This window comes from Myotis yumanensis, unplaced genomic scaffold (assembly GCF_028538775.1).
Source record: "Myotis yumanensis isolate MYYU_CA2020_CCGP unplaced genomic scaffold, mMyoYum1.0.hap1 SCAF_2, whole genome shotgun sequence".
In the NCBI taxonomy this organism is placed as follows: Eukaryota; Metazoa; Chordata; class Mammalia; order Chiroptera; family Vespertilionidae; genus Myotis; species Myotis yumanensis.
The window spans coordinates 54,110,130-54,134,088 of NW_027223753.1; the positions used below are offsets into that span (position 1 = coordinate 54,110,130).

The 23,959-nt window shown below is 37.9% G+C and overlaps 1 protein-coding gene across 1 annotated transcript in view; it reads right to left on the reverse strand.

The window, feature by feature from the left end:
- LRRIQ3 (leucine rich repeats and IQ motif containing 3) overlaps window positions 1-23,788 on the reverse strand; it is a 96,684-nt gene extending 72,896 nt beyond the window's left edge. The window contains exons 1-3 of the mRNA XM_070403378.1: window positions 23,754-23,788; window positions 13,004-13,252; window positions 10,662-10,985 (exon numbers count right to left, since the gene is read on the reverse strand). Of these exons, the coding sequence (XP_070259479.1) occupies window positions 10,662-10,985; window positions 13,004-13,252 (573 nt within the window). The 5' untranslated portion in view covers window positions 23,754-23,788. The remainder of the gene's footprint in view (window positions 1-10,661; window positions 10,986-13,003; window positions 13,253-23,753) is intronic.
- Window positions 23,789-23,959: the final 171 nt, after the last annotated feature.

The window sequence follows — 23,959 nt, forward strand, 5'->3', positions numbered from 1 at the left end:
CATGTTTCAAGCATGTTTATAGTTGCTCATTGAAGCTTTTTTTTTTATCATTGGTGCTTTATAATCTTTAACCACTTCATTTTCTCAGTGTTAGCATCTATTTATTGTCTCTTTTTATTTAGTCTAAGATCTTCCAAATTCTTTTTATGTTGATCAATTTTTTATTAAAACCTAGATTTTATTATTTTGTAAAACTTTCGATTGTATTTTAATCATCTGTCTTAGCTTTCTTTGAGATTGCTCCATCAGGGGAAATGTGTCATTATCTTGCGACTCCCAGGTGTAGGAAGAAGTTCGGGTTCCTCACCACTCAACCTCTATTAACACCCAATTGGTGAGAGGGCTCCTCATTTCTTCTGGGTGAGGATGGAAGTTTCAACTTGTCTGTGGTCTTCAATGACACTGCTATGAGGGTGGCCTTATTATATTTAGGCAATAGTGAAAATCCTTATCTCCTGTGGTTGCACCTTCACCCATGCCAGTCTAGGCTCCCCACTCCACCTTTGCTGGCATGAGTGAAGGTGCAACTACAATTTCTTCTACGGTTTTGATGGTAGTAGAGTGTAGTGGTAATCTAACAGTTATCTGTCTTACTAAACTGAAACTTTCTTGGTCATTTGGACAGAGAGAGCTGGCTTCTGTTTTTATTATTGGGTATTTTGTTTATTGATTTGCACATTTTGGCGTTTCTGGATTACTGTTTCTTAAGCTTCAATTTTAGGATATAAAAAAGAAAAAAAAGAAAAACAGGAAACTCACTTCACCACTGTATAATTTCTCAGGTTATACTTTCTCAGGTTATACTATCAGACAGTCTCTAATCTTTCCCATTCATAGAATTTTTAAGTTTGTTTTATATATAATGCATTATAAAATAATACATAATTATTATATAATAAGTAATAACTATATTGTATATATAAAGTCCAGGAAATTGAGTTTTATGTTACAGGAGGAACATATATCTATCTTCCCAGAAGTGGAATCCTGTATGCATCCTTTTTAATGAAATGATTAACTGAGATAGACTTTATGTTCTCTACTACTGTAATATTTTCTATCCATTGTCTCATATTTCCAAATATATTTGTTATATGTTTTTATATAATACCATTTTGTACAGTAATGCTCAAACAAAAATATCTTTATTGTAGCAGTTATTTTTATATCACTTGGAAGAGATCCTATTAATGCCATTTGATGATATGTGTGCTCAATTCTACATTAAGACTAATGTTAAAATCCTCTGCTTTATTCAACTTAATATTTACTTAGCATTTTACATTCATTTTTCTGACTTATTTTGGTTATTGACTTTATCATCCTAATAAATACCTTGCTTTTGGTTTTCATACCTATTTATAATATATTTACATTTATTTATAATTCAGTAACATTCATAAATGTAACTATGTAATAAATTTTTATAATTATAGTTTTACTTTTAACATTTTATCTTATGTTTTTTATATTTCATATGGGTTACTGGCTTCTTAAGCTTAAATTTTAGGATATAAAAAAGAAAAATAAGAAAAACAGGGAACTCACTTCACCACTATATAATTTCTCAGGTTATATTGTCTTAGACAGTCTCTACTGGGCTATTTTATTTTTTGGAAAGCAAAAACATTTTAAACTTTACAAACAGTAATCTATATCACTCTATTAAATTGAGCATACATTTCTTTAAGAATGTATTTGTGGTGCAATGTAGATTATAGAACTGTGAAACCAAGACAGGCTTGAAATCCCCACAACTAAAAAAGAATGTGTTTGTTAATTATATATGATACAATGCATTTTTCTTTTCACATTTACATTGGAATGATGAACAAATGGATGCTAAAGGTTTGAACTAAAAACTTCCCCTTGGAATATCAACGCTGCACTGCATTTTAAATGTATTTTTCACTGTTTAACAGAAAGTATTAACTGCCTTTGAAAAAATCGATCTTCCTTTCTTCCTTATTAACAGAATTTTCTGAGAAGTTAGCTGACTTCGCCTTCCTTAAGGTCATGTATTTATGAAAGGGCAAGGAAGGGATCTGAGCCATAGCTATGTACGTCTTCCTTCTGGAGCAATGTATCTCTTAAGTATAGTAATTCAGAGTTCTCAAGACATATATTTACAGGATGTCCCCAAAAAATGTATTCATATAATGTTTGTAGAAATTACTTTTTGAAAATGAAATGTATTTTAATAAATGCTGCCTTCATAATTTTAAAAAAAGCCCATTTACTATTGCAACCAAAAGAAATTAAGATACTTCAGAATAAACTTAACCAAGGAGGTAAAAGATCTATACTCGGAAAACTACAGGACGTTAAAAAAGGGATAAAGATATAAGCAAGTGAAGAAAATATTGTGTTCATGGATTGGTAGAATAAACATCATTAAAATGTCCTTACTACCCAAAGCAATCTATAGATTCAATACAATCCTTATTAAAATGCCAAAGCCATATTTCTCAGATCTAGGACAAACTCCAAAAATTTATATGGGACCAAAAAAGACCCCGAATAGCCACAGCAATTTTCAGAAAGACAACCAAGTTGGAGGAATCACAATACCAGATACCGAGTTATACTACAAAACCACTGTACTCAAAACAGCCTGCTACTGGCACAAGAACAGGCATATAGATAGATCAATGTAACAGGACAGAGACCCCAGAAACTGACCCAAGCTATTATGTTCAATTAATATTTGATAAATGAGGCAAGATCATGCAATGGAGTCTCTTTAATAAATGTCATTGGGAAAACTGGATAGCTACATGCAAAAAAATGAAAATAGGTCACCAACTTACACCATGCACAAGAATAAACTCAAAATGGACAAAAGACCTTCTGGATATTTTATTGTTATAAGGCACAAGTTTTAATCACACTACTAATTTGTTTCTTTTAGAATGAATAAAGACCTCTTTAATTTCTGCTTCAATGCCCTCCAGATAAAACAGCAATACTTATTGAAAGTATTGCATGAACTATTATAAGGTTCATAATTATTTTCAGTTTTCATTGTATTTTTATAGTTAATAACAAGTGCAAAAATGAATAAATATATATCTTTATAGATTGTCATTTGTTTATTCTCAAGTGTTTATTTATAGTGCTATAAACTAAATAAATATTAAAATATTCAAAAATAACCTCATAAGCAGAATCCTATAAAATAAAAGGCTAATATGCAAATAGACCGAGTGGCAAAACAACCAAACAATGGGTCACTATGACATGCGCTGACCACCAGGGGGTGTGCGCAGAACAAGGCAGGCATCAGCCACAGCGGGATGGTAGAGCAGGTGAGCAGGGGCACCAGACCAAGGCAGGGTGCCGGTCATCGGGGCAAACCTCTGGTGGTTACTGAAAATTTTTTGCTCCTGCATGCTGCAGTCCCGCCCGGCGCTCACACCTGCTGCTGGCCCTGGCCCTGCTCACATCTGATGCCAGCACCAGAGGTGCTGCTTGCACCCACTGCTGGTGCTTGGTGCCGTCAGTGGGTGTGAGCAACAGCTGCTGGCCCTGATTTCCCCTCAGGGCTTCTCCGCCTCTCCCTGCTCCTGAGAGGCAATCGGGGCAGGCAGCCGCTGCTCACACCTACTGACAGCGCCAGACACGCTTGCACCCACTGATGGCGCTGGCCCCAAGAGCTCTGCGCCGTAAGTGGGTGGGAGCAGCGGCAGTGAGAATGAGGCAGACAGGGGACTGGACGCCGTGGAGGGAGGGGCCGCGCGGGGGTGCAGAGAATGGGCCAAGACCCGCTCCTGTGCCCACAGCAGCCTCATGGCCCAGAGTTCCTTTCAAGGTGCACAAATTTGTGCACTGGGCCCCTAGTATTGCTTATAAGAAGAAATAATGAATAGAAATGCTTAAACTGAAAACACAAATATATTTCATTAACTCTCTAGATTCACAAAAATTCTGCTAGGCCGTGGTATACCTATAGTGATTTAAGGCTTACTCAATTTTTTTTTTTTTAATATATTTTATTGATTTTTTTACAGAGAGAAAGGGAGAGGGATAGAGAGTTAGAAACATCAATGAGAGAGAAACAGATCGGCTGCCTCCTTCACACCCCCTACTGGGGATGTGCCCGCAACCAAGTACATGCCCTTGACCGGAATCGAACCTGGGACCTTTCAGTCCGCAGGCTGACACTCTATCCACTGAGCCAAACCAGTTAGGGCTAGGGCTTACTCAATTTTTATGTCTTTCAATCATACTTTTAACACAATATTTTTATTCAATCATTGCCTCTATTTCTGACATTTTCAATCTTTTTTAAAATTAAAACTTGTTTCCTTCAGCTTAAAAATATGTTGAAGTTAGCATCATCTCACATAATTAATCCTATTTCCTATAGTTAACACTTGGAGTGGGGGAAACGAGTTAAGTCGGCTCGCGTGAATTGCGCGTACTCCGCGGGAGCCGTCTTAACTCGGTTCATAGATTTGCGGTGGAGTGCGGGAAACGTGTAAACTCGGGCCGATTGTAACTGCGTATTACCAAATATTTGTTTGTTTGCCGTTCACAAAGATACCTACCTGCGTATGCGAACCGTTTCATACCCATTGGGGTAATAGGTATCATAAAAATCCCTGATTTTGCACGGGAAACCTAAATAATTGCCCGCGCCATCTTATATTTTGGCGGGAAATTCACCCCACACCGGAGTGTTAAAATTCTTTGCTTTGTCCCAAATTTTTCTCAAAAAAGGTTCTATACTTGGCATTATAATTTCAAATTCGTCCCTGAAAGTTACTGAACTTCCAAAGATGCAACCGTGTCACTATCAAAAAGCCTTTCAAAATAGTTTAGTATCACTGCTAATTTTCCTTGACCATTTAAAACATTCTTCATTTTTTAATCAGTCTTTTCCCTTAACCTAAGTGATAGTAAAGCAAATCTCTGTTTTTCCTCCTACCTCCTGGGATCAGTACTTTTTTATCCTTGTTGGTTCTACTGCTCTCCACCCACAAAATAAGACTGTGCTTAAGGCTCTGTCTTTAAATTTCAGCCTTTAGTGTCCCTTATATTTTCCTCTGACCACTTAGTTTCATGTATGACCTAAAACAAATATTACTGGATTTACATCTTGGACACAGAACACTATTTCTGAATATTAGTCCTTCATTTCCAATGCCTGGTTCATTTTCTCTATATCAATACCCTGCCTCAAATAAACATGACTGAACTTAACTTTCTACCAAAACCTTTAAATCCCACCATTTCTATTAATTAGGTTATTTTATTTCCCAGTTACTCAAGTTCAAAATACTAGAGGACTATTTTCTCATTAGTCTTCTCTCAAATTCAATCAGTTAAAAATAAATCATGTCACTTCTTTGCACTCTTTATACTTTATGATGCAATGTAGATCGTAGAACTATAAAACCAAGACAGACTTGAAATCCCGCTTCATGACTGACTAGATATCTGATATTGAGTAAGTTCCTAAAACTCACTATATTTCTTTTTCTTCTGTGAAAAGAGTAATACCTTTCCAAGTCAAAGGTACTAAAGAATAAACAAAGTATTTTTTAGAAAGTCCTTCCCCATCCACCCTACGTAAAGTAACCCAAATCTCTACTCCCTTTACTCCTATGTTAACACGTCCTTTTATTTTCTTTAGAAATTAACACTGTCCTGAATTCTATGGTTGTTTTATTTCCTGTGCCTTTCCACAAAACTTCATGAAAGCAAGACCTTTGTCAGTATTAATTACCACCAAGTCCAGAATAATCCTCCCCACATATTAGGTACTCAATATACTAGTATATTTGGTGAAAAAATGAATGACTAAAATATATAAAGTGCTTTCCACAATAGCTTTTACTGAGTGTCTGCCCACTACACTGTCTTCTTTCTTCTTTGTCACTGGCTGTCTGCCTATATCAACCCTAATCACATCATCTTTGGCCTATAGTAATTGATCCCTCTGACATCATCTGTCCCTTAACCACTATTAATCTGCTAGTAAAATACTGGATTAATTTCCTTTAAAAAACTTTGTCAATACCATTAATTCGTATAGTACAAACATGACAAATTCACTCTAATTTTCCTACTCAAATAACTTCAATAGATCTTCACTGCATTCATTAAAAAATCTAAACTTCTTGGTATGTCATTCAAGGTTCTGTTCTATACTCTCCACCCAACTTCCCATTAATTCCTTAAATGAACCTCAGACACTTTGATTGTCCTTAAAAGGGTCATGTATGTTCCTAAATTTGATTACACCATATGACAAAATGAGAATACCTAAATAATTATTCCTTTATGGCCCAAGTTAAGAGATAAATACTGGCTCGTTTTTTTATGTCCCTAATTTTTAAAACTATTATTACAAAACTAGAGGCCAGGTGCAGGAAATTCATGCACAGGTAGGGTCTCTAGGCCTTCCTTCCCTCGGCTGCTGGCTGCTGACTGGGACCTTCCTTCATTCTGCACTGCCCCCTGGTGGTCAATGAACATCATGGCAAGTGGTTGAACTCCCAGTCGGTCAAACTCCCAAGGGGACAATTTGCATATTAGCCTTTTATTATATAGGATAATTAGCATACTTAAATTTTGTTAAATAAAAGTATCACATACAATTTTAAAAGTCTTCCAGGTCTCCAGGCTTAACATGCACAATCACTTTCAGATGTGATCACAACTGTTCAAATGATTTTCTATTCTTTGTCAAATTTCAAAGCATTTCTACATAAATTTACATATACTTAGAGAATATTATAAACAGTGTTCTGAATAATGCTTTTTTACTTGCTATACTTTGTACATGATTTTTTTTCTAATACCTGAAGAGCTAACCATCTCTTTTGAATTGTTATATAATGTATTTGTTCCAATATTCATATGCCATGAAGCATTTTTCCTCATATTATTATCTATCCACTTATGGATTTTGTAGCCTGTAACTAAAGTTTTCCAATAGCTTCTTTCAACATTTAAAAAAATCAATGTAAACTGATGCTATGAACATGTATGTTTATGTCACCAAATTAATGATTTAAGAATTGAATATTTTGTACTCTTTACTATGGACCCAGCATGCAAAATCGTGGGAAACCCAGACCTGGCACACTGCAGGATGCAGCGTCAAGTCCTACACCACAAGATGCAGCGTCAAGTCCCACCAGCACCGTGGGACCCATCAATGCACCTCCTGGTGACTGGTCTTTGGTCATTATGGTGTTACGACCACTGGGTTTTTATTATATAGACTAGAGGTCTGGTGCACAAAATTTGTGCATGGGGCGGGGGGGAGGGGGTTCCCTCAGCCCAGCCTGCACTCTTTCCAATCTGGGACCCCTCAGGGGATGTCTGACTGGCGGTTTAGGCCCCATCCCCTCCAGTCAGACATCCCTCTCACAATCCCAGACCGCTGGCTCCTAGTCGCTCATCTGCCTACCTGCCTGCCTGGTTGTCCCCAGTGCCTCCCGCTGCCAGCCTGGTTGCCCCATGCAGCCTGAATATTCAGTTGTTTGGTCGTTCCCTCACTAACCTCCTGCTGGCCTGGTCATAGGCAGCCTTCTTGTGAGGGCATGAGGATCAATTTGCATATTACCTCTTTATTATATAGGATTATTCACCTAAGTTGCCCCTTAAGGCATTGAAAAAAAATAAACTATTTCCTAATGCATTCATTCAAATATGAAAAACTTGAAAAAAGAAAAGTTATGCTCTCAATGAAAAAACAACTATTCTGAATCAACAAAAAACTTCCAGAACTAATAAATGAGAATAGGGAAGTAGCAGGATGTAAGGTTAAATGAAAATATCAATTGTATTTACATATATTAGCAAAATCTAATCCAAACATAAAATTAAGTAAATAATTCCATCCCCAATTTCAAATAAAATACCAAAAAAACTTTAACAAAAAGGACTGTACAATGAAAATTACAAAGCATTGCTCAGAGAGTTAAATAAACTCAGAGACAGTTCACACTCAAGAATGAGAATACTCAATCTTCAAAATATTGGCAATTCTCCACAAATTGACCTATAAATTCAATAGAATCTTTATCACTATCACAGCAAGAATCGGTGTCAAAATTGATAAGCTGATTCTAAAATTCATTTGTAAATTCAAGGGGTCTTGAATAGCCAAAACAATATTGGGGGAGAAAAGGCAAAGTTGGAGGACTCAGACTTTCCTATTTCAAAATTTAACTACAAAGCTAAAGTAAAGAAGACTGTGTGGCAATGCCTGGGTTATAACTGAGAGTCCAGAAATAAACCTTTACATTTATGACCAATTTATTTTTGATACATATCAAGCCATTTCACTAGGGAAAGAAAAATCTTTTCAACAAATTGTGTTGGTATAATAGAATATCAACATGCAAATATAAACTTAAACCCTTACTTCGTAACATGAATAAAATTCATTCAAGATAAAACATAGATCTAAATTTCTTAACTAGCCCTGCCTAGTGTGGCTCAGTTGTTTGGAGCATCATCTGGTACACTAACGGTGTAAGGTTTGATTTCTCGTCAGGCCCCATACCTAGGTTGTGGATTCCATCCCAGGTTGGGGCTTATGCGTCTGACAGGCGAGAGGCCACAGATGGATGTCTCTCTCTCTCTCTCTCTCTCCCCGCCCCCATTTTCCTCTCTCTAAAAAATTAATAAAAAATATATTTCATAACTAAAATTATTAAACTTCTAGAATAAAATGTAAAAGAAACATTTTAAAACCTGGAATTAGGCAAAAGCATGATACATAAAAAAAATTATTCATAAAATAGAACCTCATAAAACTCAAAACTTTCTGCTTCAAAAGAGACCATTAAGAAAAATAAAAGACAAGCTATGGAATGGTAGAAAATATTTGTGATTCATATATCTGATAAAGAACTTATACCCAGATATCTACACTATAAGGTGAACAGCCCACTTTAAAAATGGGCAAAATAAATCTCTATAGACATTTCACAAAAGAAGATATATGAGTAGTTATAAGCAGATGAAAACATGCTTATCATCATTACTCACAGGGAAATAAAAATTAAAACCACAAATGAAATATCACTTCACACCTAGTAGAATATCTACAGTGCATAAAGGTAATTTTTTAAAAAAGTAAATTAAAAAATAAAAGAATGTGAGAGCAGATTTTAGTGGATGACCTGCTGTTCTCCCATACTGCTGGCAGTATTGGAATAAACGCTCATATATGACAAAAAAAAAGAATGTCTGTAATAGAAAAGACAAAAAATACTAAGAGTTTACAAAGACATAAAGAAACTAGATCCCTCATGGACTGGTGGTTTCTGGTTTTTAGAAAGCAAATTCAGTTTCTGAATAAGTTAAACATAAAATTACTATACAATCTAGCAGTTGCACTCCTAAGAATCTACCCAAGAAAAATGAAAGCTTATGTCTAAATAGAGACATGTATGTAGGTGTTCATAGCAGCATTATTCATAATAGCAAAAACTGGAAATAATCCAGATGCCCATCAATTGATGAATGCACAAAGAAAATATACTATATTCGTATAATAAAATATTACTCAGCAATCAAAAGGAACAAACTACTGATTCATGTTACATTAATGAGCCTCAAACCCATCACAGTAAGTGAAAGATGGCAGATGTAAACAACTACTTATTGTATGATTCTGAAAGAAATTTAGAGCCAGGACAGCGAGTCTTAGGAGATAAGAGGGGGTCCATGGGAGAGGAATGCATAGATGAGGGCTTGGAGATGCCAAAATGTTTATTTTATGGAGGACAGAGGAATGTTGAAAGATAAAGGGGAGAGGAAGATAGGGACACCACGTGGGCTGTGGGCTTTGAGCTTTGAAACTGATACTATGTAGCAGAGTGAGCAATGAGGAAAGCAAGGGGGTCCTAAATTAAGGAAGGTACAGAACTACAGCATATGTAAATCGCAGACAAAGGAACACAGGACAGATTTTAGATGATAGGTTTTTGGATTTAGATTTTTGAGAGAGAGAGAGAGAGAGAGAGAGAGAGAGAGAGAGATTTGAGGGCCCCTGCTCTCTCAGATGGAGTTTGTATATGCTTCCAATAAACTTCTACATTTTTATTAAAGAAGCCTTTAGTCCACAAGTTTATTCTTCAAACTTCGTTGGACCAGGGCTCACAAAAAGAAATCTGTACCACGAACCCCACGTTTCAATTCCTCTCCAATAAATGCTTAGAAAAGGAAATTTATGGAGGCACAAAACAATCAGTGTTACCTAGGGCTGGGTGTTGAAGTAGGGATTACCTGCAAATGGGAAAGAAACTTTTAGAATGGTAAAAAATTTCCAACATTGAATTTTGGAGATGGTTATATAACACTGTTAATTTATTAAAATCATTGAATCACATATGTAAAATAAGGGAATTTTACAGTATGTAAGCTATAGATCCTTAAAGCTATTAAAATATAATGGAGACATTATATTTGTTTCTCTACAATTTGGTATTTTTCTGCTCAACAATTTTTATGCAGTAAACATACAAGCTTCTTAATAAATTCACATATAACACATAACTAATGTGTCATTAGTATATGACATCTTATATAAATGTTGCAAAATATTAGTTTTATATAATTTAGATATGGAGCGTAGAAGCTAAAACTTAATTTCTATAAATTTATTGAAAACAAACCATAAAGAAACCATTTACCTTTTTCAAAGGAGGGCAGAAATTAAAGAAAAGCCGATGGTTATATGTTTTGAATCTTTCAGGAAGATGAAAGTTCTGAATTATTTCTTCATCAGAAATAACATGATGATCCAATGCTTTGAGAGGCAATATAGTGTTGACAAGAACATGTCTATATCCTTTTTTAAGGCTTACTGGACAATCAAACAAAGTGAGGGCAATGAGGCTTGGACATGCAGATAACATGCATACATTCTTTAACTTTGCAAACCCATTGTCATGAAGGTAGAGAAGTTTTAGGCTTTTTAATCTACTCCAAAATCTGACATCTGGTAGACTCTTTATCTGAAATATTATTAATAATAGTGCTTTAAATACATATATAAAATTTATATCAATTGCTTAGAAAATGAAATATATTAAACATACTCTAAAATTCAATATTTTCCCAAATGGAAACTTTCTCATTAGTAAACAAAAACAGAACTTCTAATTATCCAAATGATGACTAGTATACAAACATAATATGATGCAGTTAAATAACTATCATTATTAATATAATTGAATTAATAAACATACATACTTCATCCAGTAAACATGCCTTTGTAATAGGCTGACTCTTTAAGCCTCTCTAAAATACTTTCTTTACAAAAAGAATTGAAAAGTCAAATCAAACAATGTGATAACATCACACTAAATAAATATAAAAATTATATGGACCTTTCAACAGAGGCAGGAAAAAAGCTTTTGACAAATTCTACATCCACTTATGATAGAGACAAACTCACAGATAAATAGCATGCTGAGAGCTCTTGGGGTTGGGGAGAGGGATTGAGAGAGAAAAAAAAAGAAACTCATAGAGAGGGACAAACAGTGTGGTGATTACCTGGAGAAGGGGGAAAGGTGGAGGAGTATATAGGGGAGATAAATGATGATGGAAAGGGACTTAACTGGGGTGGTGAACACACAATACAGTATACATAATACAGTGTGGTAGAACTGTGCACCTGAAACCTGTATAATTTTATTAAACAGTGTCACCCCAATAAATTCAATAAAAATAAAAAAAATTCCAAAAAATATATGTTTTTTGTATTTTCATACACTAATGACAAACTATCTGAAAGAGGAATTAAGGAAATTCCATCTATGATTGCACCACAAAATACCTAGGAATATTTTAACCCAAAAAGGTAAAATACCTATGTACACTGAAACCTATATGACATTATAAAAATATTGAAGACACACATAAATAAAAATATATTTTATGTCCAAGGATTGGGAGAATATTATTAAGAATACCCAAAGCATTCTACAGATTCCATGCAATCCCGTTCAAAAATGTCAATGGCATTGTTCACAGAAATAAAACAAGCAATCCTAAAATTTGAATGGAACCTGAATAGACAAGAAGAACAAAGCTGGAGGCAACAGATTCCCTGATTTCAAACTACATAATAAAGGATTAGTAATCAAACAGTATGGTATTGACATAAAAACAGGCACACAGTTCAATGGAACAGAATAAAGAGCTCACAAATAAATGCACACATATATAGTCAACTGACTTGCAACAAAAAGAGTCAAGAAAATACAATGATCAGGAAAGGACAGTCTCTTCAATAAATGATGCTGGGAAAACTGGACAGACACATGGCAAAGAATAAAACTGGACCACCATCTTATACAATAATCAAAAATTAACTGAAAATGGATTAAAGACTTGAAGGTAAAACCTGGAACCATAAAAATCATAGCAGAAAACACAGACGGTGTTTTCTTTAATGTCAGTCTTAGTCATGTTAGTGATATTTTGTTGTTGTTGTTTTTTTGTTTTTAAATCTGAAACAAAGACAAAAGGCAACAAAGCAAAAATAAACAAACGAGACTAAATAAAAATGAAAAACTTCTGCATCGCAAAGGATACTATCACTAAAATGAAATGGCAATTAACCAAATGGAAGAAAATATTTGCAAATCTGATTTGTAACCAAGTGGTGATGAACATTAAATAGAATATTGTGGTGATCATTTCACAATATGTACAAATATTGAATCACTATTTTGTACACCTGAAATTAATATAATGTTACACATCAGTTAGATGTAATTTAAAAAAATAATTAAGGAGCAAGAAGTATTCCCAATCCAGACTATGTTTTTAAGAAATAAAGTAAACTAAATCACAGTTTATTTTATATGCTTTTAAATTAAAATTTTTGCTTATATTTGAAATTTACATTTCTACATTTCATATTTTTATTTATTTTTATGTTTTATATAAAAGACTATCTGGATCAATAATGCTTATTAAATATAATTTCACGTATCTGAAAATATCTGCAATGGCTATTGCTTACCTGATTCCCATGGAGATCAAGTTTGACTAATTTTATACAACTTCCAAGTGGACTAATATTGGTAATAAAATTGTTTGAGAAGATGCATATTTTAAGAGAGATACAAGATTGCAAACTTTCCATAGATTTTAAATGAAGACCAGTGAACTTCACAAAAACAAAATCTTTCTGATCTTCTATTATGTTTTCATTATAGTGACTCCATTCTTTATGATTGATTAGCTCTTTTGTGACAGTTGCATGAAACATCTAGAAAAAAATGATAAATTCCTTTTAAAATGTTTTTTCTACTTTCTTTTTTTTTTTATTAAATCTTTATTGTTCAGATTACATTTGTTCCTCTTTTTTTTCCTCCCATAACTCCCCTCCTCCCAGCTCCCAACCCACCCTCCGCCCTCACTCCCCACCCACTGTCCTCATGCATAGGTGCACGATTTTTGTCTAGTCTCTTCCCGCATCTCCCACTCCCCTTTCCCCCCCAAGAATAGTCAGTCCATTCCCTTTCTATGTCCCTGATTCTATTATAATCACCAGTTCATTCTGTACATCAGATTATTTATTCACTTGATTCTCAGATTCACTTGTTGATAGATGCATGTTTGTTGTTCATAATTTGTATCTTTACCTTTTTCTTCTTCCTCCTCTTCTTAAAGGATACCTTTCAGCATTTCGTATAATACTGGTTTAGTGGTGATGAACTCCTTTAGCTTTTCCTTATCTGTGAAGCTCTTCATCTGACCTTCAATTCTGAATGATAGCTTTGCTGGATAAAGTACTCTTGGTTGTAGGTTCTTGGTATTCAGCACTTTGAATATTTCTTGCCATTCCCTTTTGACCTGCAAAGTTTCTGTTGAGAAATCAGCTGACAGTCATTTGGGTATTCCCTGGTAGGTAATTGAGTCTCTTTCTCTTGCTGCTTTTAAGATTCTCTGTCTTTTGCTCTTGGCATTTTAATTATGATGTGTCTTGGTGTGGTCCTCTTTGGATTCCTTTTGTTTGGGGTTCTCTGCGCTTCTTGGACCTGTAAGTCCATTTCTTTCACCAGGTGGGGGAAGTTTTCTGTCATTATTTCTTCGAATAGGTTTTCAATATCTTGCTGTCTCTCATCTTCTGGTACCCCTATAATTCTGATGTTGGTGCATTTGAAGCTGTCCCAGAGGCTCCTTACACTATCTTCATATTCTTTTTTCCTTTTGCTTTTCCAGTTGGGTGTTTTTTGCTTCTTCGCATTTCAAATCTTTGACTTGATTCTTACGCTCCTCTGGTCAGCTGTTGGGTGTCTGTATAATATTCTTCATTTCAGTCAGTGAATGCTTAATTTCTAGTTGGTTCTTTATCACAACATCGAGGGTCTCATTAGATTTCTTGAGGCTCTCATCAAGTTTATCGGCAGTTTTTAGCAAATTATTGAAAGCCCTCAAAAGTGCGTTTTTTAGCTCTATAGCCTCCATTTCTGTCATGTTTTTTTGTCTCCGCATTTTTTATGCTTTCTTGGTGCACCCCCTTGTGGTCTTTGTGCGCAGTCTTGTTGTAGTTAAGCCTTAATTGTTGTCGGCAATACTAGGGGCGAATTCACCTCCAGGCTAACTGGCTATGAGAGTCAGCTGTGTCTGCAGTGGGAGAGCTTCTGTACTGAATCTCTAGGGCAGTGCTAATTTAGCCTTTGCCTGAGGCTATCCGGCAAATGCCTCTGTGCAGGGCTTGGGCAGGGCGGGTCCCAGGGGATTTACAGGGTGGGCGGGGCTCTGCAACCGCTGCAAACCTCAGAGAGAAAGCTGCCTTCCCGCTTCTCCCGTTTGAGTCTCCGTCCCTAGAGACTCGCCCGGATCTGGAGTTCAGAGTCTGAAACTCCCTCCCAATTGAAAACAGCAACCACGCCCTCTGCCGCCGGCCCGCTCCACATGCACTCCAAATCTTAGCAAACTCCGGCATTAACCTATGCCGCCATCTTGGTTCCTCCCATAAAATTCTGTTTTTTCTACTTTCAAACAAATCCATTTATAATAATAAAAATGCAATATGCTAATTAGACCGGACATCCTTCCAGACAAAGCCGCAGTAGGTGGGGGCCGAGGTAAAGGTGGCAGAGGCCCCAGGCTGCGGTGGTGGTGGGCGGGGGCCAGGGCCAAGGCCCTTGTACAAATTTCATGCATTGGACCTCTAGTATGAAAATAAAAAACATTTGCTAATAGTGATAAAAATGGGTAGAAACTAAGTTAATTTTTGTAAAAAAATCTAATTCCCATAAAATCTATCTTAAAACATCTTAAATGTCTAACATTTATATAACTACAACTCAAAACTGTATTTTTGTCCTCACCAATAAATTAACCAGTAACAGAATGAAAAACTTTCCTATTCCTAAAATACTTAGAGAAAATGAAATTCAGTAAAATAGTTGATATGAAAACATCAACTGTTGGCAAGACAACTAAAAACAACGGAAACTATACCTTAGCTGACCTTGTATAATAGTTTTTGTTAAAAGATATTTTCAATAAAGAAATTATTTGAATTATGAACTCCTAGCTCAGGAAAGTGGTATTTTTTGTGGGAGGGGCTAAAAAATGCAGCTAAATGAAATTAAGGTCCAATAGAGGGCTTCAACTGTTATAAATATTTATTTTCTAAAGGGATAATTAGCAATTTTAATATACTAGAGGCCCGCTGCACAAAAATTTGTGCAACTCAGGGGGGTCCCTCAGCCCAGCCTATGCCCTTGTGCAGTCTGGGACCCCTTGGAGGATGTCCACCTGCTCCCTGGGGGATCAGGCCCAAGCTGGCAGTCCTCAGGGGATGGTACACTTGCCAGCGGGGAGCAGGCCTAAGCTGCAGTCGGACATCCTTAGAACTGCTGAGGAGGTGGGAGAGGCTCCTACCACCACTGCTGTACTGGCAGCTGGTAGCATGGCTTGTGGCTGAGCAGAGCTCCCCCTGTGGGAGCACACTGACCACCAGGGAGCAGCTCCTGAGTGAGCGTTTGCCCCCTGGTGGTTAGTGTGTGTCATAGTGACCAGTCATTCCGTCATTCCGCTGTTAGGGTCAGTTTGCATATTACCCTTTTATTATATAGGATAGAGGCCTGGTGCATGGGTGGGGGCCGGCATGTTTGCCCTAAAGGGTGTCCCAGATCAGGGTGGGGGTCCCGCTGGGGTGCCTGACCAGCCTGGGTGAGGGGCTGATGGCTGTTTGCAGCTGGTCACACTCCCTTCAGGGTGAGGGTCCCCACTGGGGTGCCTGGCCAGCCTGGATGAGGGGCTGATGGCTGTTTGCAGGCCGGTCAAGCCCTCCCCACCCCCAGTGGGGACCCTCACCCCATGGAGGTTTGGCCAGCCTGGGTGAGAGGCTGATGGCTGTTTACAGGCTAACCACACCCCCTTTAGGGTGGGGGCGTCCCCACTGAGGTGCCTGGCCAGTCTGGGTGAGGGGCTGAGGGCCGTTTTCAGGCTGGCCAAGCCCCCCGGCAATGGAAGCTCCCAGCCTCTCCTTTTTTTTTATTCTGGGACTTATTTACCTTCTATAATTGAAACTTTGTAGCCTTGAGAGGAGCTCCGAGCCGGCCAGGGCAGGCGGGAAGGAAGCCTCCTGCTTGCTGCAGCTCCGTGGCCACAGCCAGCTGAAAGCAGGTATCTGGGGTTTATTTATCTTCTATATTTTAAACTTTATTGCTTTGAGTGGAGTTCAGAGCCAGGGCCACGGCAGGCTGGGAAGCTTGGCTTCCTCCATCATTGGGGCAACCAAGCCTCCTGCTTGCTTCAGCTCCATGGCTGCCGGCCACCATCTTGGTTGGGTTAATTTGCATATAGTCGCTCTGACTGGCCGTGGGTGTGGCTTAAGGCATAATGAAGGTATGGTCAATTTGCATGTTTGTCTTTTATTAGTGTAGATAAGTTGGGGCAAAAGTATGTTACATTGTGCATATGAAAAAGAAAATAAATAATCCTATATAATAAAGAGGTAATATGCAAATTGCATCCTTGTACAAGATGGCCGCCCCCATGTGGTCACAAGATGGCCACACCCATTTGTCGTCACAAGATGGCCACCCCATGTGGTCACAAGATGGCCCCCACAAGATGGGCAGCTAGGGAGGGCAGTTGGGGGCGAACAGGCCAGCGGGGGAGGGCAGTTGGAGGTGACCAGGCTGGCAGGGGAAGGCAGTTGGGGGCGACTGGGCTGGCAGGGGAGTGTTTAGGGTGTGATCAGGCTGGCAGGCAGGCGAGTGGTTGGGAGCCAGCAGTCCCAGATTGTGAGAGGGATGTCTGACTGCCAGATCATGCCTAAACCCGCAGTCAAACATCCCCCGAGGGGTCCCAGATTGGAAAGGGTGCACGCCGGGCTGAGGGACACCCCTCAGTGCACGAATTTCATGCACCAGGCCTCTAGTAAATAACAAACTCTGTGCTTCATGGTCTCACAACTGTAAACCTACTTTTGCCCCACTCTGTATTTATGTTTAATTCTATTAGGCAATTAAGATCTATAATTCTAATACTTTCAAATACAAATTTATCTAAAACTTCTGGATTAGAACTTTCTTTAAAAAATATATTTTTATTTTCTGATTTTTAGAGAGTAAAGAAGGGACAGGGAGAAAGGAGAGAGAGATAAAACATCAATGAGAGAGAAACATCCATAGGCTACCTCCTGCATGCCCCCTACTTGCGATCAAACCAACTATGGAGCATATGTCCTGACCAGGAATTGAACCAGCGATCTCTTGGTGGATGGGTTGACGCTTAACCATTGGCCACACCATCTGGGTTGGATCAGAGCTTTTTGTGCAATTTTATATAGTTTTCTCATATATATGAAATTTATCTTATTATGGGTAATTTTGCTTTTATAAAAGGCAGGCACACAGTGATAGCTTAAAAGAGAATATATAGGCTCAAGTGGCCTATATGAGAGTTTTTGGTTGAGAGTAACCCCCTTATTCACTGGAAGAATCTATTTCTACCATGTGGAGGTAAACTGGGTCAGCATAATCCAAATGAGAGTAAATATGAAAATCCAGATAAATCCTTGCAACTCTACAAGACTGACTGCTTTTTATAACCTAGCTAAGGCCTAAAACCATAATCCTCAAATTCTAAATATCAATCACCTAAAAAATTCATAAAGAGGCAGATTCCCTGGGTCCTATATAATATCTACATTATCAAAGTCTGTGGGCTCTGAGCCAAAAAATTCTTATTCCGTCATGCCCCACTTCACACACAGTTTCCCCTGTTAACATACTGCATTAGTTGACAGGAAATCCTGTTACAAGAAATCCAATTTTAATGCACTATTATTTTTAAAAAGTTAAAGTTATTTTAGCTCATATACTCATAATAAAACCTTTGGATGACCAACATACATCAACCAGCATGAACTGAATAAGCCATGCACATGTGTTCAATGCTCTGTAATCTTGGACCCTCTTCATCTGGCTTAAGTTTCTTCTTACAAAAAAGTAAAAATAAAATTTTAATGTGAAGAAAAAAATGTCTTAATGTGCTTCTCTACAACTTCCAAACAAATAGTTATGCCTAGAGTAATAAAAACAACCTAACTTCCATTAACTGTACATGGGCACAAAGATTCTTACTGGGGTGACAAAAATGTCCTTAACCTGGATTGTGGTGACTGTTGCACAATTCAGTTAATTTACCAAAACACACACACACACACACACACACACATACACACACATACACACACAAAACAACAACAACAAAAAAACTACATTAAATTGTTCAGTTATAATTGGTGGAGGAAGTTAATGGTATATAAAGTATACCTCAACAATTTGTGAAAATTTATTTCACTCTTTTTTGATGGCACTTCAGATACTATTATCCTCCCATAGAAAAAAAAGCCCAAATGCCTCCACAAAATATCATTTTTCAACTTACTGTAGTTCATTTTGTTTAATGTCCCATTTAAAATGTGGAACATAAGATTAAATACATAATTTCCATTATGTTTTACCAGTACAGAATGATGGATTTACTAAGCTGTACTGACTTATTTTATCTAGTTACTGTAGCTTATGACTTTAAGCAATCATATCACACTGTTTGATTATAATAAATATAAACTAAAAATAAAAAATAAAATGAAATAAAAATCCCTAGACTTTTTCACATTCTACAATGAACTGCTGAGGAAACTTAATCCCACTAATGTAGTACACAATATTTTTTATATTTAATTTAAAAATTAATGAGTAAATATTGAGAAAAACAAGAGAGGAAAATTAAAAACCATACCTGATAATGTGTATATTTGTTTCAAGCACATTTTGTTTAATGTAATTAAACCAAGAAAAATTAAAATTCATTTTATGGCTATCCTTCCAAGATCTAAGAAATGCTGCATTTAACACTCTGTGACAGAGAAGAGAACCAAGATGGCGGCATAGGTAAACACCTGTACTTGCTGCCTCTCACAACCACATCAAAATTACAACTAAAAGGCAGAACAACGACGATCCAGAACTGCGGGAAAGCTGGCTGAGTGGAAGTTCCACAACTAGGGAGGTGAATAAAGTGCATTGAGACTGGTAAGAGGTGCGGAGGCACGGAAAGTGCTGGCAACTGGATGTGCTGCACTTTTAATTGGGAGGGAGATACAAGCTCCCGGTTGCTCTGAACTCCAGTTCCAGGCGAGATTCTGGGGGACTCAGAAACATACGGGGAGAAACTAGACTGTCTGGCATCGGGACAGGAATTCGAGGGCGACTTTCTCGGAGAGGTGCTCGCAGCGATCATTGTTCCTGCATGGGGGGTGTGGGATGTAGAGACCCAGGGACCTCTCAGGGGTACGGCTGACTGGCAGCCATTGCTGTTTGCTCTGCCCTGGTGATTCCCTGAGACCCCGCCTCACCCAATTTACAAACCCACATAAGCTGTATGCATTGGCTTTTGCATATGAATAGCATGTCCTTTATCCACCTAAAACCTGTCAAACTGCAGCTGGGTCAGAGAGCCCCAGAGCTTCCAAAAGAAGGCCCAAGGCCCGGCAGCAGCAGCCTGACTTGCTTCACAGCTGGACTTCATCTGGGCACTTCCAAACCCCATACAAAGAGGAGAAGTTTATAGAATCCTCTGTCTCTGTAGCACCTGCGGTGTGGCCCCAGACAGTGGCTGACCTTGAACTTCCTTGGATATCCAAGAGCCAGTGTACCCCATGGTCAGAGTGAGACCATACAGGATTACAACTCTTCACATCCATAAGAGACACACTCAGGGGGCAGACTCAGTGAGCATCAAAGCCCCACTGAAGAAAGTCCTGCCCCATAAGGGTGTTGTCTGCACAACAGTTCTTCCAGTGTAGACACAGCTGGTCATCACAGCCAATTGGCCTGGAGGTCAATTCCTCCCAATGATACCAACAGCAATCAAGGGTTAACTACATGACAGTGCAAACAGCCCACAAAGGGGTGCACCAAGAGCATCCACCTCAGGTGACTTGGGGAGGCTGAGCCACTGGGCCCTATAGGCCACCTACCACACAAGGCGACTCTATCAACTCAAGGAGACTTAGCAACTCTACCCAATACATAGAATCAAACACAGGGAAGCAGCCAAAATGCAGAGACAAAGAAACAAGTCACAAATGAAAGAAATGGAAGAAAGCGAATTACTGAATATAGAGTTCAAAACCACAGTTATAAGGTTACTCAAGAATCTTCTAGAAACCTCCGAGAAATTTAGTGAAACCCTCACGGATGTGAAAAAGGACCAATTAGAAATTAAGCATACACTGACTAAAATAAAGAATAATATACAAAGATCCAACAGCAGACTAGAACAGCGATGGCGAATCTTTTGAGCTTGGCGTGTCAGTATTTTGAAAAACCCTAACTTAACTCTGGTGCCATGTCACATATAGAAATTTTTTGATATTTGCAACGATAGTAAAAAAAAAAATTATATTTTTGATATTTATTTTATATATTTAAATGCAATTTAACAAAGAAAAATCAACCAAAAAAATGAGTTCATGTGTCATCTCTGACACGTGTGTCATAGGGTCGCCATCACGGGACTAGAGGATCCCAAGAATCAAGTCAAAGATTTGAAATACAAATAAGCAAAAAACACCCAACCAGAAAAGCAAAAAGAAAAAAGAATTCAAAAATATGAAGGTAGTGTAAGGAGCCTCTGGGACAACTTCAAGTGTACCAATATCTGAATTATGGGGGTGCCAGAAGAAGAGGTAGAGCAACATATTGAAAACCCATTAGAAGAAATAATGACATAAAACTTCCCCTACCTGGTGAAAGAAATAGACTTATAAGTCCAGGAAGTGCAGAGAACCCCAAACAAGAGGAATCCAAAGAGACAAACCAAGACACATCATAATTAAAATGCCAAGGGCAAAAGACAAAGAGAGAATCTTAAAAGCAGCAAGAGAAAAACAGATAGTTACCTTCAAGGGACTACCCATATGACTGTCAGCTGATTTCTCAACAGAAACCATGCAGGCCAGAAGGGAGTGGAAAGAAATATACAAAGTGATGAACAGCAAGAACCTACAACCAAGATTACTCTACCCAGCAAAGCTATCATTTAGAATTGAAGGTCAGTTAAGAGCTTCACAGATAAGAAAAAGCTAAAGGAGTTCATCACCACCAAACCAGTATTATATGAAATGCTGAAGGGTACTCTATAAGAAGAGGAAGAAGAAGAAAAAGGTAAAGATAAAAAATTATGAACAACCAAGTGACAACAAATACATATCTATCAACAAGTGAACCTAAAAATCAAATGAATAAAAAAGCCTGATGAACAGAACAGATTGGTGAATGTAATAGAATCAGGGCCATGGAAAGGGAGCAGACTGATAATTCTCAGGGGGAAAGGGTTGTGGGGGGTGTGAGAAGAGATTGAACAAAGAGCTTACACCTATGGATGAGGTCAGTGGGGGGGGGCGCGGCACGGAGGCCTGGAGTGGGGTGGGAACTGGGTGGAGGGCAGCTATGGGGGGGAAAAAAGAGGAATATCTGTAATAATCTGAACAATAAAGATTTAAAAAAAAATACTCTGACAGACTCCATTACATCACCCCCCTCACAGTTCTTATCACTATCTGAAATTTTGTTTGGTAAATAATGTTTACTTCTATTATGTACAGTTCCTGAACATACAGTCTCTATTAATCTCTCTTCTCTCTTTTTTTTTTTAAATATATTTTATTGATTTTTTACAGAGAGGAAGGGAGAGAGATAGAGAGCCAGAAACATCGATGAGAGAGAACATCGACCAGCTGCCTCCTGCACATCTCCCACTGGGGATGTGCCCGCAACCCAGGTACATGCCCTTGACTGGAATCGAACCCGGGACCTTTTAGTCCGCAGGCCGACGCTATATCCACTGAGCCAAACTGGTTTCGGCAATCTCTCTTCTCTTGAGATCTCATCTAATTCTAGTATAAAATTAACTCCATCTATATGCTGACAACTCCCAAAATTATATCTCTAGCCCAGACCTCTTTCATGAAGTCCATAGCCTATGTATAGTGCGCGCGCGCACATACACACAATTCTGTTTCATTTGCACTACATACATTTACATTTGTTTACTCTTTATGTCCAAAACTAAATTCTGGACTCCCCCTACCACCTTAACAACATTCCCCATACATAGGCATTCCCATCTCAATTGATGGCCATGCTATCACTCGGACATCCTTGACTACTCTCTTTCTGTCCCATTCCACAGCTATTTCATTAGCAAATTGTATTGATTTGCCTTTAAAATATAGCTAACCAACTTATCATCATTCCCACTGTTATCATCCTGACCAAGATTCACCAAGCCTTACCTGTATTATTGCAGTAGCCAAAAAAACAAAAACAACAAAACACACACACACAAAAAAACAAGTCTCCCTCCTTCTATCCTTGCTCCACACTAAAACAGATTATTTTTCACATTATTGAGTGATTTGTTTAAATATAAAGCAAGTCACATCAAAACACTACAATGCCTATTTCACTCAGTAAAAAAACAAATCATTCTTTGGCCTTCTGTTCCCTCTCTGACTTTCTCTTTTGCTACTTTCCCTATTGCTAATTCTCACCTCACCTGAGTCTTTTGTATTTTCTAAATGTTCTTAATAAGAAGGTATTGTTTTCAATAACAACAACAAAAAAAAAAACACCTCTCTTAAGCGATAAAAGTATGAAGGAGTAATCTCTCATTTTAGTCAGACATTTTCTCTGTAAGAACAGAATTAATTAACAGGGTCAAGTCTTTAGAAGAAAAAACTAAGTTCCTGGCAAGAGCTTGTATGGCCTTGAATGTCTGTAGTCCTGATAAAGACTTCAAAGAAGACAGGCCTCTAAAATAAATCAGACTGCATGGTGTGATAGAATGATGTCTGCATCCAGTATTGGAATAGCTCGCTAAAGCCTCTCCACTACTTACTAATTGCGAGACTTTGACTAAGTCACTATTCTCTCTGATTCATAGAAATCAATCTATAAAACTCATTATAGACCTAGTGCTTTACCAGAGAAATACTTACAAAATTAAACTCACCAAAAACACATCTAATAAGGCTGATTTATTCCCAGGAATGTTACTGAAAGTTCTTGATTAATCTGCACATACAAAAGGATGGCAGAGAATTAACCAAAACAGCACAAATGTTAAGGGCCTGGTTGCAGAATAAATGATCTACAAGTTCTAAAAACTATGAGCTCAAAACTGAGAGGGTGGATCCCGGAACTCGCAAAGGCAAAGAAGCCACACACCTGAAGAGAATACAGATTGTAAATGTTCAGATGATGTATCTAGAGTAGACCCAGGGTTGGGGCAGAAGGCTTCAGATGAGGACCAGAGGGGGAATTAACTGCCAAGAGGTTCTGGGAACTGCTCCTGAATGAAGCAAACCACGAGTCAGAAAAGACAAATCGCCTGCGGAGACCCAGCTGGAAGCTAGGGTGTCGTTTCGTCTTCT